This window comes from Branchiostoma floridae, chromosome 3 (genome assembly GCF_000003815.2).
Source record: "Branchiostoma floridae strain S238N-H82 chromosome 3, Bfl_VNyyK, whole genome shotgun sequence".
Classification (NCBI taxonomy): domain Eukaryota; kingdom Metazoa; phylum Chordata; class Leptocardii; order Amphioxiformes; family Branchiostomatidae; genus Branchiostoma; species Branchiostoma floridae.
Genome location: NC_049981.1, coordinates 21,249,189 through 21,265,934, shown reverse-complemented (window position 1 = coordinate 21,265,934; position 16,746 = coordinate 21,249,189). Strand labels below are relative to the sequence as shown.

Below are 16,746 nucleotides of genomic sequence, written 5' to 3'. Positions count from 1 at the left end.
CTCGTTTTTGTTTGTCCGGAGTGACACTGGGCAAGTTTATTTTGATCCTGGTGTGTTAAACAATTGCCATCAAAATTCAATGGATCTATTCAAACGTCCACACCAAGGCGGTCTAATGAATTATAGCAGAGTCGCGTTTGTGTACGAAACACGGTTAAAACTCGCGAAAAATGGTGCAAAAATACTGAGAGCTAACATCTGCCTTGAGATTGATTTCGACGATCGCAGAGTAGACTCCCAGTGCACTTTAGATGGCAGGAAAGTACAGTGTAATGGACACAATCTAAATAGACTCAATACTAGTAATTTGACTGGAGAGAGTAGCAGGCGCCGAAGGAGTCAAATATTTTCAACCCCAAAATCGTGAATCTAATAACAAGATGAACACAGACCCCTTATTTCTTCCTAGCTGACCCGATGTTTATGTGTGACTACACACCTCTGTTTATAGTTATTAACCTTAATGGCAAGCTCTATTTTTGTTTCTTCCCTTTTCTGATTATTCTGTTTTGTAGACTTCCACAATATCGTGACCAGATAATATTAGAGATACTCATTGTATCTAGTGGCGACGATGACTTCGGTCATAATCTTTTTTTTTATCATTGAAACACATGTATTACAAATGGGCTATAGACGTGTTGGGATCCGGGGTTAAGGTCGGGATCGTCTTGATCAACCGTCGTCAATAATTTGAGAACACAAAGAAGGATTCTCATTAAGCACAGCACTAAACTACAGTCCGTATTGCTAGCATGACTGTGCAAGATCGATAATAAATTAGGGATAGTAAGTAACCCATGATACTTACCGCTGCTGATCGCCAGAAGACGCCGGCCAGGACGCAAGACCACAGACACCGCGCTGCTACCGACTGGAATAACAGCATGTCTGTACGTAGAGTGATGGCACGACTCTCTCACACAGCGTTGTGTCCCGCGATCGAAGTGTTGGGTACGACACCACCGTTCTAAACAGTCCTGTTTGCTACACACACACATACACACTGATACGAAACAGAAGCAACAGCTATTGTGAATCTGCTGTATATTCCCGCGGGACACAAGGGAGTCGTCCTGGCCACAATAGGCCGCTATTGTCCACAGGTTATGACTCAGTGACGTAGTGGAATATGAATTGGATGGGCCGCCCCAAGCCGCTACCCTGTTGCGTGGAACACTTTGAGTTCACTCTTACTCGACTTTCACTTTCTTATAGAACGCGTTACCGAATTTCCTATTCAAAATCCCTGCTTTGACTCTTTTCTTATTAGCGATGGCATTATACAAAACGATATTCAACACAGATAAAACAACGCACGAAACCGTCGTTCTCCCTTTTGTGTGTGGATTGTTCGGGACTTAGCTGAGGCGGTGGTCCGACCGGTTTGCATGCATACAGGAGTGGTGCTCTAAACAAAGGACCGAGGCGTCTACTCAACGTGAGAAATGTGTCAGTCTGGTGATAAATTATGTAGAATCGACCTTGTTTATATCCATAACAGTAAACAAGGTTGTGAATTATTTCATCTGTTTCAAACGCCAAACTTTGACTACATCAAATTTCTCTTTTTTACCTCTTTGGCTACGACATGCTATGTAGGTTGTAATGCCAAGTTAAGTCCAGTAAAGGTCAACAGTACAGCTCGGGTGTGGTCTTCACGGGTTAGTGACCATTGAAAGGCTCCCATCGAAAACCTCATATTCATTGGTTCTCCTATTTATTCCAACTAATACTATCATTTAAAACTGTATAAGTTTATGATAGAAGATCAGGATAGCAAAACTACGAAAACCTCACCCTCCTTTTTCAGCACTGGAACCCAGTGCTGAATATGGCTTCAGCACTGGATTTCCAGTGCTGAATGTTCGTCAGCACTGGGTTTCCAGTGCTGACGCGCTCTCAGCACTAGAAATGCCGGCTTCAGCACTGGAAACCGAGTGCTGACGAACATTCAGCACTGGAAACCGAGTGCTGGGAGAGAGGAGACTCTGACTCTGAGATATACAGTAATACGTCTTTTGCTCTACTAAAAGATTGCCGGATTATAAACCTCACCTCTCTTTATATTCTGGCCCGCTCTATGAAAGTTGAAGTCTCAGAGCATCCCAGCCCTTTTTAGGGCCACTCAAATCTTTCCTAAAGGGCTATATCTACTAGTATCACAATCACACGATAAAGTTGCTTATAATGATATCTATCCCTTATATGCCTCTAACACACTCTAATACATGAATACATATCTCTACCTTCAATTGCATACGATGTACAACGAACAAAATAACACAACTTCAATTTTATTTGCACAAAGTAACTTTTTTTAATTTGAATTTGCTAGTAGTGCAACAGTGTTGCGGGAGGAACTAAGGTCTAAGGTAAGGTAAAGTAGTAGTACCACTCTCAGTACTTTTTAAATGATATCTATCCATTATACATGTATCCACTGGTACCCCTCTCAGCACTGGGAGATTCCAGTGCTGAAAAGACGTCAGCACTCTTTTTCCAGTGCTGAAGATTTCGCAGCACTGGTTTTCCAGTGCTGAAGTGTCCCCGAGCACTGGTAAATCCAGTGCTGAAGGCGAGGTTTTTGTATATCAGCACTCGGTTCCAGTGCTGACGGTAGTTTCAGCACTGGGTAATCAGTGCTGAATGACCTTTGACCTGGCCCAGCCCCGATTTCAGCACTGGTTACCGAGTGCTGACAGCAGTTTAGCACTGGAAAATGAGTGCTGAAAGAAATTCAGCACTGAAAAACCAGTGCTGCGGGAGTTTCAGCACTGGAACAAGGCCGATCAGCACTGGAAAATGAGTGCTGAAAGAAAATCAGCACTGGAAAACCAGTGCTGAGGCCGTTTAGACAATTGAATCTGAGCACTGGAACACCAGTGCGGAAGGTGAGGTTTTCGTAGACTTGCATCAGGATATCATATTTGTACAGATCACTTGAAAGTCTCCAATATCATCGCAAAAATTCACCTGTCTTCAACTTGGTGTTGTTGACAGCCAAAGGCCACTCACCGAATTTTCTTTGGCTGGCATACTGCAGTTTTCTTCAAGGTCGCTTGGAGCATGACTGTCACTACAGTTTGGCATACCCCAAGTTGTGGACAGTCCCTCCCCCTAGCCTCGCTCGAACTTATTTGTGGACAACCCCTTGCCACACTTCCTAGTGATGAAAAGATTTTCTATTTATGTGCAATAATTGGAAAGGTTAAATTGTCAGACAGGTACATTAATTAACCTTAATGAAAAAAAACTACCTGCTAGATATGGGTTGTGTAAATGTATGATGATGATAATGAAATGTATGCGCTTGTATCATTTGAGATCAGACTATATATTACATTAAATTTTACACTGATCACTCGAAAAGTCTCCAACGTCATCACACAAAAATTCACATGTGTTTAACATGGTAGTTTGTATTGTTGATTGCCAAGTTCATAATACTTTTTGACTGACATACTGCTGCAGTATTCTTCAGGATCATTTGACTACAGTTCTGCAATCTTATACCCCCCTCCCAAAATGTGGACAGTCCCTCCCCCAGTTCCACCCCAACGCAGTTGTGGAAAACCCCTTGCCACACCTTAGATATGAAGAGACTCAATCTATTCATCTAGTCTCTACCAGGCTCCGCGGATCATTGGTCAAATAGTAGAAATTGGACTAGAGGAATAGCATGCTAGGGGAGCCAGCCAGCCTGAGGTGTCAGTACACAACCTGTGTTGAGTAATCAGGAAGGTAAAATTATCAGACAGGTACATTAATTAACCTTAATGTAAATATACCTACGTGCTAGACAAGAGGTTGAGTAAATTAATGTATGATGAAATGTACGCTTATTTGTCAATCATTTCATAGTAGATTGATGTGCACAGGAATTTGCTGATATGTAACTACTCATGTACATGTACTGTATAGGCACTTGCAGAAGTAGGCTTTTAAAGTTTATATAGAATTAATCTATAGAGAATAGGGCCAAATGTTAACATGATGATCCTAACAATTACGTTAAAGACAATGATATACATGTAGCCAGACATATTTGTGGACAATCAGACTTTATTTATTACAGAATGATGTACATTATGACTGTTTGTTATGTTACTGTGTGTTTCAAATTGATAATGACACTAGACAAACCAAATGCGGCGCGACAACATCGGGGATACAGATTTACAGCAAGGGCAGAGAATGTGACAGTACAGTTGACTCAATTCGGACAAAAAATACTTTGATCTTAAAAAGCGGCAGCTTGAAATACGAACAAGATGACATCAGGGAAAGTCAGGGATGTTCTTGTAGGTTCATGACTTCTTGTTTACAGAACGGACTTGTTCTTCAAGTCAATGTAGTACCACTTGTCAACTGTAAAGATAAACAACAAACACCATGAGAAAAACTGCTACATCTCATTTATCTGTATTTCATACCTCGTAAACCACACCAGGTTTGTACTGAACAATCAGCATATCTAAACAGATTAGATCAATACACACCGGGATGGGCCCCAACAGTTTTCAGTAAGTGTAGCAGATTCTTTAAGATGCTTGTGGTGTGTCTCTCCCTAAACACAGGACCTCCTTTTAACATCCAATCTGAGGAATGCCCCCTAGCCAAAGCTGAGTGAGTGAGTGAGTGAGTGAGTGAGTGAGTGGGTGAGTGGGTGAGTGAGTGGGTGAGTGGGTGGGTGGGTGAGTGAGTGGGTGAGTGAGTGAGTGGGTGAGTGAGTGGGTGGGTGGGTGGTTGGGTGGGTGGCTGGGTGGCTGGGTGGCTGGGTGGGTGGGTGAGTGAGTGAGTGAGTGAGTGAGTGAGTGAGTGAGTGAGTGAGTGAGTGAGTGAGTGAGTGAGTGAGTGAGTGAGTGAGTGAGTGAGTGAGTGAGTGAGTGAGAACGAACAGGACATGTTGCCTACAATCATATGTATCTGTATATATCCAGACTGGTACAACTGCCCTTCAGGGCAACACACGAGCTTCACAGGCACACAGCACAGGAGCAGATTACACTGAACAACCTGTCACACTTAACCATGCATATCTAACTGAAAATGTTGTTTAAAGCTATTTAATGAGGATACTCCTACTGTACATGTTGTACCACTCTACAATACTTCTAGGAAAATACAATTTTTGAAGAAATCAATCCAAGGTTGACAACTCTGGTACTTGAAGGTATGGCTATTCTTGTTCATATCCCTTTTTATCTACATGGTATGAAAGTCAAATTTACATTGTGCTAGACATGTGTAAGCGGTAAGACATGTGTAATGTAAGATAAACTTACTTTTTGCAGCATCTATTTCTTCAGCAGGTTTTGGTTCTGGACTGGCATCAATAGTAGCTTGGGCATCTGCAGCAGACAGTTTTTCTGCACTGCCTTCAACAGACACATTGGCTCTGTAGAGAAAAACAACAAGGTTGGATTTTTATGCCCTGGTAAAATCAAGCCTCTGTCAGCCACATGAAGAATTGGTCCTTCCGACACTTAATAGCAACTATTATTACCAGCGGGGCAGAATCAGAGCCTCCTAATACACCTTTCTAACGCGGCAGCCATGATAGATCTAAAACGAGTTCAATGCGGCAAACAAAAGACTGTCCATCATAATTAGCAGTTCAACCAATGATAGCCTGCCAATTACTAGTAGGAAAGCGACCAATAAGTGAATGGCTGCAAATCCGTCAAAAATTTGCATTATTTAATATTATGTTTTCATTTTGCACCTCTTAAGGAACTATGGGATCAGTCTACACTACTCCAAATTGCTACATCTTTCGGTGCATAACACTAACTGGTGATATTTATTATTCTATCTTATATCATAAAAATTTGTGTGGTTTGCGGAAAACTAAATGGGACCTGATTTTAGAAATAAGTTTTGTGTGTTTGACATCGTCTTCAATCTATCATGGCTGACGCGCGAGAAAGGTGTATACAAATGTATGGCTAATGTTACTAACTAGGGGTGGGTACCGGTACAGAAAATTCAGGTACAGGTACACTCCAGGTCCAGAGGATCAGGTCTACGTAAATTTTCTAATCGTACCAGTACCCCCCTATTACTTAAACCGATACTAGCATTCAATTGTTGCATAGGTGATGTTATGTTTGCCTTGGCTTATCAAGGGGTTTTCTCGTTAAAAAAATTGCAGTGGGCTGCAATATGAGGGCAATCATGGTTCAAGTCAAAACAGCCGCTCTGCTTTTCCGTTCAGTGGCCAATACTCACATTGCGAGGCCTTTGGTGTCCTTGACAGTTTTGTTCACAAGAGCCTTCCAGTGTTGGTGTGTCTCTTCTATGATTTTATGAGCAAAGTCCTGAAAAAGACCCAAAAAAAAAACATTCATTTGTCATAAAAGTGTCATTCAAGTAAAAACATTTACCACATGTATTTCATAGCCTCGAGCTTATCAAAACTGATATTCCTATGACAAGAATGTTTCTACCTGCATACCTAGTATATACACAAGTTAATATTTCCACACTACATGCTGTAATTGATATTTAACCTATTACTTATGCCCTACTGTGGACAGTGAACAGTAGAGGACAAACTTACCCTGTTCTTGGACTCGTCATTGAAAGCAAATGTATTTGGCGGCTTTCCATCGGGCATTTTGTAGATCTTGAACCACTCAACTGTGGCCTGTAGGGATGAATAAGATCAAATCAGATTACTGAACTAAATCCTTCTCGATACAGACATTACGTTTTTGTGAAAGGCATATATAAAACAGGCATTTTCAAAATGTGTGCAATGTCTAGCACAAATCTACCATACTTACTGAAAGCAGTCCTGGGAACTTCTTCTCAACATCTTGTATATCTGGAACAGAACACAGATGGAATCAGTATCACTTTAGTATGCGCAGTCCAGCGTTTAGCGGCCCTGCCTCAGAAATTTGACGCTGTGAGTTTGATTCCGGCTTTGACGCTCACCAGCCATGCACAGTACTGGAAAGGGTTGCAATCCTTAAGACGGGACCTTTCACTGTGGTCCACTGTTCATGATGCTTGTCCAAAAGAGCTAGGGGAAATTCCCTGGTAATGTAAATACTGTACATAGCGTCTGTCCTCTCTGTCACGACCAGTGGAAGACTTAGTCTAGCTCTTCAGTGAGCTAAATCTAGATCGAAATCACTTTCCTTTCCTACAATGTGCAAAGCTTCATCATCATCATCATGGTTCATCTAAATTAATCTGTTGACTTAGACATCAAGTTCGTCCTCAATACCTGTCCTTCGTGGTGTTCACCCCATGGTGTCATGCAGTCACAGCGAGACTAGATGTCAGTACGAGATTACAGCACCAATAACTTCATTACAACCAAGTTACTTACTACATCTACATGTACATTTAAAAGTTCAAACTATGGTTAGGTGTGACAGGACATTCAGTATCATATATTCAGTTGCCTGCAATGCTGGCGTGTAACGTCAAAGGGTGGCTACATGTATAAGAGCTATATAGAAATAATGAATTATAGAGATAAAACCTAACATTATGTCAATGTTGGATATGATGTTAGCTTTCATCTCAGATCCACTGGTTAAGAGTTCTTCATAACATGACAAAAGTGACATAAAAAAAGCTCCTTAGGTCACACCAAATTGAATGTAATTTGTTGGTACTTGGATTTAAAAAGATATGCTTAACTGGAAAAAAACATAATAAAAACAAAGCCAGATGACCAGGTTTATGTCTTGGTGCTCTCAGTTTTATGGAGTGAATATGGTCATAATCAAGTTTTCCTCCCTGCTCTATGCTTTAATGATGTCAGAGGTGAACCCACTGGACAGAGTCGCATGGAAGCGCGGTGTGAAGACTATTCGGCTCAGGGCTCTAGCCAGCGTCCGTTTTTCCGTCAATTGACGGAAATTTGCTGCGTCTGATTGAAAAATTTTAAAACCAATTCGTCAACCTTGACGGAAAAAAATCCTTGGTGGAAGCTACAGGCGGCTTGGGGACGCCGTCCACGGCCGTAAAAGCCACACACTGTTTGTTTTGCTATTGTTATGATTGTTGACAATGTGTGTCGGCGCCCTTTCGCATACCATAATCTCATTAAAACCCGTTTTTCAAGGTCTCAGTTCAGTCCTTCTAATTAATTTTCGCGGTTTTCGCGACGATTGTAATTGGCTGACAGAAAAAAAATTCGAGCTGGCTATAGCCCTGATTCGGCTGCTGTCTGCCCGTGTGTCAGGGATCTCAGCGGCAGCATAATTAAATACTGCATACTACTACTATTACTAGAGTGCTATATATATCTTTATTTTTTAGATCCGAGAACCATGTAAATCAATCGACACAGCCTTATTTAATTACCGTCCATTTCTTTAGCCATTGGGTCCTCCACATCCACGGCTATCAGCTTCCAGTCCGTCTCACCTAGCAACACAAACAAAGCACTTCAGAGTTATCTCACAAAACAGCTACATTTGGTGTTGATAAGAACAGAACAATCTGTGTGCTATTTACATAACCTGAGGTCACAGAAGCAGTGAATGTTGTCCATTCCTTGACAGAGACTGGAGTTGTCAGTAAAAAAATTTGGTGAAGTCCAATTTTTGTGTGTTGAAATTACAGCTAAACTTTGATACATTGACTTCTACCAACACAGACGAACTTTATAAATTACGACTAGAACAACTTCATTTCTTGGTTCCCAGATTTGCCTTTTTTCAATAAAGATAAAACTTCAATTATTAATATGTTATCTACAATACACTTTACTGAACAAGTTATGAAATTGTGCACTGTTCAAGTGGTTACAGAAGGAATATCTGGTCCCAAGATATGTGTGTAACACTGTTATAAACTACAATAGAATCAGCTCAAACCTTCATCTATGAGTGCCAGAGTTCCCAAGACTTTGACCTGCACAATTTCTCCTCTTCTCTTGACCTGTGATAGGATATATCTTACAGTTTAACAGTGCAAACACTTAACGTAAAAAGACCACTTTTTTCATGGGTTTTTGACAAACAGTTACAAAGTCAATTGAATAATATTGTAGCCTGCTTTTTTTCAATCATAACTTCCATGAATTGTTATTCTCCTTTAGGAGAAATACCATTAAGAAAACTTTTTTTCCATTTAGGAAAAAGAAAAGAACTTACCCTATGACCAATTTCACAGACGTCTATTGGATCATTGTCTCCCATACACTGAGTGGACTCATCCTTACAGTTTGGGTCTTCCCATGTCTGCATCAGGAAAAAACAAGAAAAAAAAGTATTTTACAGGAATAGTATGATAATTTTAAATCATGTTTGCAGTGTTTGCTACAGCACTATACATGTATATGTACATGATGTTGCATGTGAACTCCTGCTTTTACTGTATTATGCATTGTATCAATGATTTGCTAGTACAGTCAAACCTGTATTAGCGGCCACCTTTGCATACCGGCCACCTGCCCATAGCGGCCACTTTTTGTCGGTCCCTTGGATTCGAAATGATTAAGAAATAGGCTTAGCGGCCACCTGTCCAACGCGGCCACGGCCACACGATTTCCGGTCCCGCAGGTACAAAAACACTGCCGATTACGGCCACGCGGACCGCTGATCTATATTTCGGCACGCGTTCGGCCTTGTACAGCGGCCGCATCGTCACCCTACGCCGGATTTAAAACCTCTTTGATTTATTTTCAAAACAAAACTTCGCAAACTGGCGCTACCCATACCCGCTGACAAACGAGGTCATATAAGGTCAATAGACGACACCAATATTACGGAGGTAAATTATGTTAAAGTTACGTTCTAATACACTATCGCTTAGGTTAATTTACATCACAAAAACTTTCTAAATAAATTGTTACAAAGACAAAATGATATGAACTTCAGACTATGGTGGATTTTATTCTTACATTTATTAAGAGATAAGTCTAAAATGACGAGACTTTTCTTGTGAGTACCACATTAGCATAATGGGCGAATCTGACTGAACGCGAGAGGGAACACACGGACGGCGAAGTATCAAAGGATACAAGACGAAAGATCAAAGGAATATGACGATACCGGTCTCTTCAGACAATATCAACTGTAGATTATTTAAAACTTTTTATAGCTTTTGTTTTCTTAATACATATAGTGTAAAATCATTGCAGTACATGTACAGTACTGCATTATGTGAATAAAGATCAGTGGGTACTAAAACCAAGTGTAACTTATTGCTTGTGGTCAATTAATTAGCATATTCTCTATAGTGGCCACCTCTCTATAGTGGCCAATTTTGACCAGTCCCTTGAGTGGTCGCTATAGAAAGGTTTGACTGTACATGACACTGTATAATATATTTTATGTCAATCTTCATGAAAATAAAATCTTGGTGTCCCTCGAACTTGGAGGCAGTTACTCTCTCTCCAATGCAGGGCTGTCTCCAGCTGTCAATTTTTGTCTGTTACCCTCATTGTCGGGGGACCCATGTTCATAATTTTTGTTATTAAATCTGTCATTTTAAGCTGACAAAAGTACATTTTCATCAACTTTATGTCTTGAAGTTCAAAAAGCTTTCAAAACCACCCACAGGGTAATTTTTTTTCCGTAAAAGCAAAATGTCTCGTGAAGGGTCCTGAATGGAGATGGCCCTGCTCTACTGCTTAATAAATAACAACCCAGGAAGACAATGCAAATTTGAGTGCCAGTTAGTTAGAACAAGGTATACCCACCTGTGGTAGAGCTCCATAGTTCCAGATGTAACCTTTATGTGGGAAGCAGTTCGCCACATAACGCAGCTTCCCCTTCTTCACATCCTGTTTGATGGGGTTCAGTTTCTCCTTGGTGGCAATCTGAAAACAATAACAATATATTCCAAATTGTCAGGGATACCTCAAACAGTTGTCGTTACATCACGCATAATACGACAAACATCTGTTCAATTATGTTCCTCTATCGCAACAGCTGTCCTTGCATTAGACACATAACCCATCCTATCTGCTTGGAGATAAGCTGATTACCAAACACTGAAACCACATTGCCTGTTCCACAATACAAAAAATATAATACAGTGAAACCTGTCTATAGGGGTCACTCAAGGGACTGACCAAATTTGGCCCCTATGGGCAGGTGGCCCCTATAGGCAGTATAGCCAAAAAGGTACATTTCACCACAAGCAATAAGTGACAAGGTATTCAGCTTCCGTTGAGATACTGAGTATTTATTGACAATATTATTAAGGTTATACATTTAAACTAAATATGAGTTTAAAACAAACAGTTTAATCAAATAGATTTGTATTACTACTACTGCTACAGCACTGTAGCTGCTCCCTTATTTCTGTATAGTCAAAATGTATGTCAATCATGACATTAGAAGACAGTGTACTTATAATAATTTAGACATGATTAACACCAATCTGAGTCCGACCGACACCTGCTCCGAAATCAGCCGCTAGTTGACGGGGGGAATTGCCGTTCTCGGAACGCCGAATGACCAACGTCAATGCGTGTCCCTCGGGAGTCGAAGCCTTCGACATCGTATTTCTGAGTCAAAACTGACAGACATTTGCTTGGTTCTCTTGTCTGAACACGAAGTCAGTGCCGCCATTTTCCTTTGTTCCTCGATCGATCTTTTCTGAGCTTGGGTCACAGCGCGCGTCTCCGGCAACTTTGCCAATCGAATAGACAAATCGTGTAAATTCCGCTAGTTGCCGGCAAAAATTAGACGTTCAATCACTGCTGATAACAAGTTCATAATCATTTCTAAACATCAAAACGCCACAAAAACTTTCACTTGTTCAGGAGGGCTTGGCTTGACTTGTCTGCATGCGCCATTATGCCAAGGTGGTTACGTCGAAATAAAACTGTCTCTACGTAGGCTTATTTCTTTGACAAAATCCAACTTCGTCTAGTTCTTACATAAATAACGTTGATTTAATTGATTCTTATCGTTTTTATACCATAATCACCGTATTTTGTGCTATAAATCAGAATTGTTGTTCCCACATTTTACCTTGGCAAAAATGGAGTCGTCCACTGACCCCTATTGACCTTGTTTACTTTCTGAGGCGGCGCCATCTTGGAAAATTTACGCAAATACAATTCCGATATTTTTGGCCCGCGGAATACGAAAATTAGACCATCGCACTTGGATTTCAAGAGCCTATAACATCAGATACATGAACGGACGGTCTACTTGTAAAATCTGTCCATATATTCTTTCAGTCTGCACAGAAATGATGATGTAGAGAAGGGTAGAGTGCAAAGAGTCTGAGACGAGAAAAACTCCAACAACACTTTGGTGGAAAAACTTCGCATAAAATCACATAATTTTGTAAAATGTTTCTTTATTCAATGTTTCCTTCGTAAATCGTCCAAGTTGAGCCTACATTTTGCTGATGTAGTGCAGAAATTGAAAAAAAAGTGAACCCCGCGTGGGTTTAGCGCGGCGTAACGCGGCCGGCCAGTCGCGCCGGTGACCGCTATCGGCAGTGTTGGCATAGCGGCCGGACTGAAAATCGGCTGGCCGCGACCGCATTCGACAGGTGACCGCTATAGACTATTTCTTAATGCTTACGTCAATGGGAAAAATCCAAGGGACCGACAAAAAGTGACCGCAATGGCCAGGTGGCCCCTATACTCAGGTGACCCCTAAGGCAGGTTTCACTGTATAGGGGTGATTTCTGAAATTACATCTGGCCTTACATTAAGCAACAGTGTAAAATCCCATCAAAACATAAACAAGAGATGGAGCTTAGAGATATTTTTTTTGAAATGCTGACAAGATTTACCTCCATCTTGGCATTAGTCCAGCGAGGCACCTCTACCACCATGTTGAAGGTCTTGTTCTGTAAAGTATAAAATAGAAGGCACTCAACAGATTGTCTTCCGTGTATGCCATATCCTTGTATGCATTCCTCAAGCTACCGGCATCTTGCACACCGCAGTCATTCCTCAGTAAGACATCTGGAGCTGCATTGTTCAAGTTTTGAACTTTGATTCAGCCTGTCAGGCTGTCAGCTCCATATGTCATACTGAGGGATGACTGCGGTGCAATATCTGTATCTGTATATACAGCCGGTATAACCGCCCTTCGGAGTAACACACCAGCTTTGCAGGCACGCGGCGGCAGCAGCTGGTTATATTACACTGAACGACTCGTCACACCTAACTTTTGCACATCTATCTGCAAGTGTTCTTTAAAACTATCCAGAGAAGACTGTGCTTGGTGATAACATATTCCACTCTACGATCTGGGGAAATAGGAATTTTTTAACACATCAATCCTACGTTGGTAGCTCTGGTACTTGAAGGCATGACTATTTCTAGTTCGTTTTTGAGCTGGCTGGTGTTAGATTCTCATCAGTTGGTACGTCCACTACTAGTTTATTGGTCATTTTTTACATCATGCAAAGTCTGGACATTTTTCCTTCTGTCTGCAGTTATGCTTTTATTTTTGTAACACTAGCATCCCTGCTGTAGTTGTTGGTACAGAATCTAGCAGAGGTCATGAGAAGAGCCTAAAGAGATTTTGCCATTAACATCACCTTGAATGAGTGTCTCATTTATATTTCATGAACCCATTTAGTCGAGACAAGACCTGGGATTTACTCGAACATTAGTTTAAGCCTATCATGAGACAAGATTTAGATGCATCAAAATGTAAGTAGATTTATACAGAAAGGTCACTGCCATTTGTCAAGGGCACGTGGACATTAAGATCACATTGTCAATGCCATGTTGCTGTGTTTTAAAATATAGTATTGTTGGTATGGGTTGGTACCGGTAACGACACGGTTTCTTGTTGTTAAATGTACAGAGGCAGTCATAACTTATTAGCATTAGTACTGTCTACATGAAGGCACCTGATTTTAAGACGCTTGACAGTCGGGTACTCTACCAAACAGATTACTTTGTAGCGAAATTGATCATTGTTTTGAGTATCGCCCATTCAAAATTTTTCCACAGACCATCAGCTGGACCTGATCCTCTGCACCTGACCCATGTATCAGGGTGACCCAGCTTTTCACAACTAGTAGCTCGTGGTTGGGGTTAAGGTTAAGGAAAGAGTGTTGGGCCACCATCCAGCTCAGCAAGACAGCAACTTACCTCAGAGTTTGAGAAGAGCGGTATGTCATGAAATGGTGAGACTGGTCCCTCAGGTCCCTCTGTGGGCACAGAAAATTACCATCTGTTATACTTAAATGTAACATCATCTGTGTTGGTAATCAACATTAAGATACAATTTTAAACTTTATAAAAAAACAAAGTGCTTAACAACAAGCTTTTGATCAGTCCTCTGATCCTTTTCAAGTTGTAATGCCTATGTCTTGTTGGTAAGTGCTTTATTCTTGTGTACGGTTATAAAGTTTAAAATTGTATCATAATCTGTTAAGACTTGTATCCATCCTGTACATACATTATGTTAAACGATACAGCTAGAATAATACTAATAGTAATATTCTGACTTCACTTATCTACAATACAGCTAGAATAATTAGTAGTTACTGTATTAATACTCTGACATCACTTGTTTAAATTTCACAGTATGGAAGACAAATTCTAGGGCCATTCATATAAGCTTGAATTTAGCGTGTGATTGGGTAGAGGTAACCGTACTAGTAAGCAATCACACACAGAAAAATATACCTATAACATACTACTGTTAGAGGTAGCATCCTTATAAATCATAAATCAGTCCTTAGTCCTTAGCAACATTCTTCGAAACATCGGGGGAGGAATCAATGGTTTACATAGAATTTACTTTAAGATTTAAGGCCACAGGCAAAATTCAAACACTGGGACAATTGAATTCCTGCTCTACTATGTACCAGTTTGCAGAGACATAACAATTGAGTCATGACAACCACTCAGACCGTATGTACACGTAGTTAACTTGATCAAGAAGGAATAGTAACTAAGTTACAGTTAGAAGATTACTGTGATTGCTGATGTCTAATATAGAGGTACATTAGGACAAGGTAACATGTGGGTAACTTCAGTTATCATCCACTTTGGCCAAGTATGGGTCATGTTTAATCTCAAAGCAGATCTTGCGTGACATAACTATAAGACAGTAACATAAGCTGGGAAAGGAGTTTAGCTGGCAGAGGAGTAAAAAGCCCTTTACTCCTCTGCCGGCTAAACTCCTTCCCCAGCTTATTATACTGCCACGCAAGATCTGCTTGGAGATTAGGTCATGTTCAGGGCTTGAACTACCACAGGTCTGCATATGCAGGTTAGTGCAGGTAAAATTGGAGCTGTGCAGGTATTTCTGGTGTCTACCTGCACTGGTCCATGTAGTGGGCTTCATACATAAATGTTCTATGATATTGTATGGGCTACCCACCTGTTTTGAGATGAATAAATAAATATTAAACAGAAGGAGAAATTGGAACATCTGATTCTTAGTTAGTCAAAAAAAATTACAATGTAAAGAAACTTGACATAACTGAGTGGCATTTGAAACTACAAGAATGTTTGATCTGTTCGGCAAAACCAGATGACTTTCTGTCTGTAGTGTAGGCCATAAATTCAGAATTTTGTGACAGTTTCACAACTATGACTTCACAACTTTCACTTTCCAATGCTTCCACAGGGACCATCTAGTATTTCTAAGAATGCCCCATTCCTAAATGCGCAAGGATTTTTGTTTAAACACTCAACAAAAACAAAACAGAAGACAATTGACAGCTTACAGCCATTAACATTCCTGCACACCTTTCAAACGCGGACGTCATAGCAAATAACCCTTCTTTTCAAAACAATCGACGTGGCAAGCCGACCTTTGGCAGGAGTGCGGGTATGTTATTTCCGAGCTATGATTTACCAAATTAGAACGTGCACAACACACGTGTTTTTCGGTATTTGACAGGTACAAGACATGGCGTTTCTAAACACAACATTTTTATGTGAAGACAGGTAACATCGGGGTTTTACAGGTACAGGAGTCAAGAAAGGGTGTGGCAGGATCAAAGGGCCGACCTCGGATCAAGTCAAGTAGACGTAAGGTGACTACAACAAATATGCGGACGTAAATATCGTTTTAAATGCAATACTGAGAACAGTGAAATATAGACTTTTTCCCCTGATGCAGCCACATGGCTCTCTCTTGTACCTCGCTGCTATGCTGACATAGATTTTAGGACACGGTAAAAAGCGCACATGTCATGTCGGTTTGCCATGCACCACTATATACGATGTACTTACTGAAATAAATCCGATAGTCCAGGGTGTTGGGTGCACCTCTCTCGATGGTTTGGTACGCCATGGTCCCAAGAAGTCTTGACGGAAAGCGGAGAGGAGGGAACCTGAGGGGTTTCGCAGGGACCAGCAAGTTTAGCAGCACACGGGACCCACAACCAGGCAGCATGGACGCCACGGCACGGCTAGGGGTGAAAGGTCGAACGGGGGAGATCCGTTTCATATCCTCGCACAGGCAGGGCGTCACGTGAGGGGAGATTCGTTTCACACCCGAGAGTGTCTGGGGTGGTCATGTTGTTAGAAAGATTTATTTCACAGCCAGGGGCCTTTCTGGTCGTCACGTAATGAGGTCGTCACAGCATGAATATAGGATACAGGAGAACTCTTTTTCACAGCCAGTAGGTTACTTACTTGTCTTACGTTTCGATGTCTCTCATCAGACGCCTTCCTCAGAGCTAGCCCGAAGAATGAACATTATCAAGAGAAAACAAAAGAATACATAACACTTATGTCTATTCAACTGAAGGCGCATTTATTATTGGAGTTGACTTCCTCTTTAGAACGCAGTGGTTAATGAACTGTCCCACACATTTGAAAAT

General features: G+C 41.0%; 2 protein-coding genes across 2 annotated transcripts in view; both read right to left on the bottom strand.

Moving 5' to 3' along the window:
- The window catches only part of LOC118411740 (sushi, von Willebrand factor type A, EGF and pentraxin domain-containing protein 1-like), a 28,845-nt gene extending 27,639 nt beyond the window's left edge, over positions 1 to 1,206 (bottom strand). Inside the window, exon 1 of the mRNA XM_035814222.1 lies at positions 812 to 1,206. Coding sequence (XP_035670115.1) covers positions 812 to 889 — 78 coding nt within the window. The 5' untranslated portion in view covers positions 890 to 1,206. The remainder of the gene's footprint in view (positions 1 to 811) is intronic.
- A 2,842-nt stretch (positions 1,207 to 4,048) lies between these two features.
- LOC118412098 (inorganic pyrophosphatase-like) lies at positions 4,049 to 16,385 on the bottom strand. Its single transcript, XM_035814728.1, has 12 exons — positions 16,154 to 16,385; positions 14,054 to 14,112; positions 12,736 to 12,792; positions 10,676 to 10,795; positions 9,126 to 9,212; positions 8,847 to 8,910; positions 8,332 to 8,394; positions 6,792 to 6,832; positions 6,566 to 6,652; positions 6,235 to 6,323; positions 5,289 to 5,401; positions 4,049 to 4,371 (listed from the first exon to the last, which is right to left on the bottom strand). Exons 1-12 carry the CDS (start codon positions 16,368 to 16,370, stop codon positions 4,325 to 4,327), a joined length of 1,044 nt encoding a protein of 347 aa, XP_035670621.1. The 5' UTR covers positions 16,371 to 16,385; the 3' UTR covers positions 4,049 to 4,324.
- Positions 16,386 to 16,746: the final 361 nt, after the last annotated feature.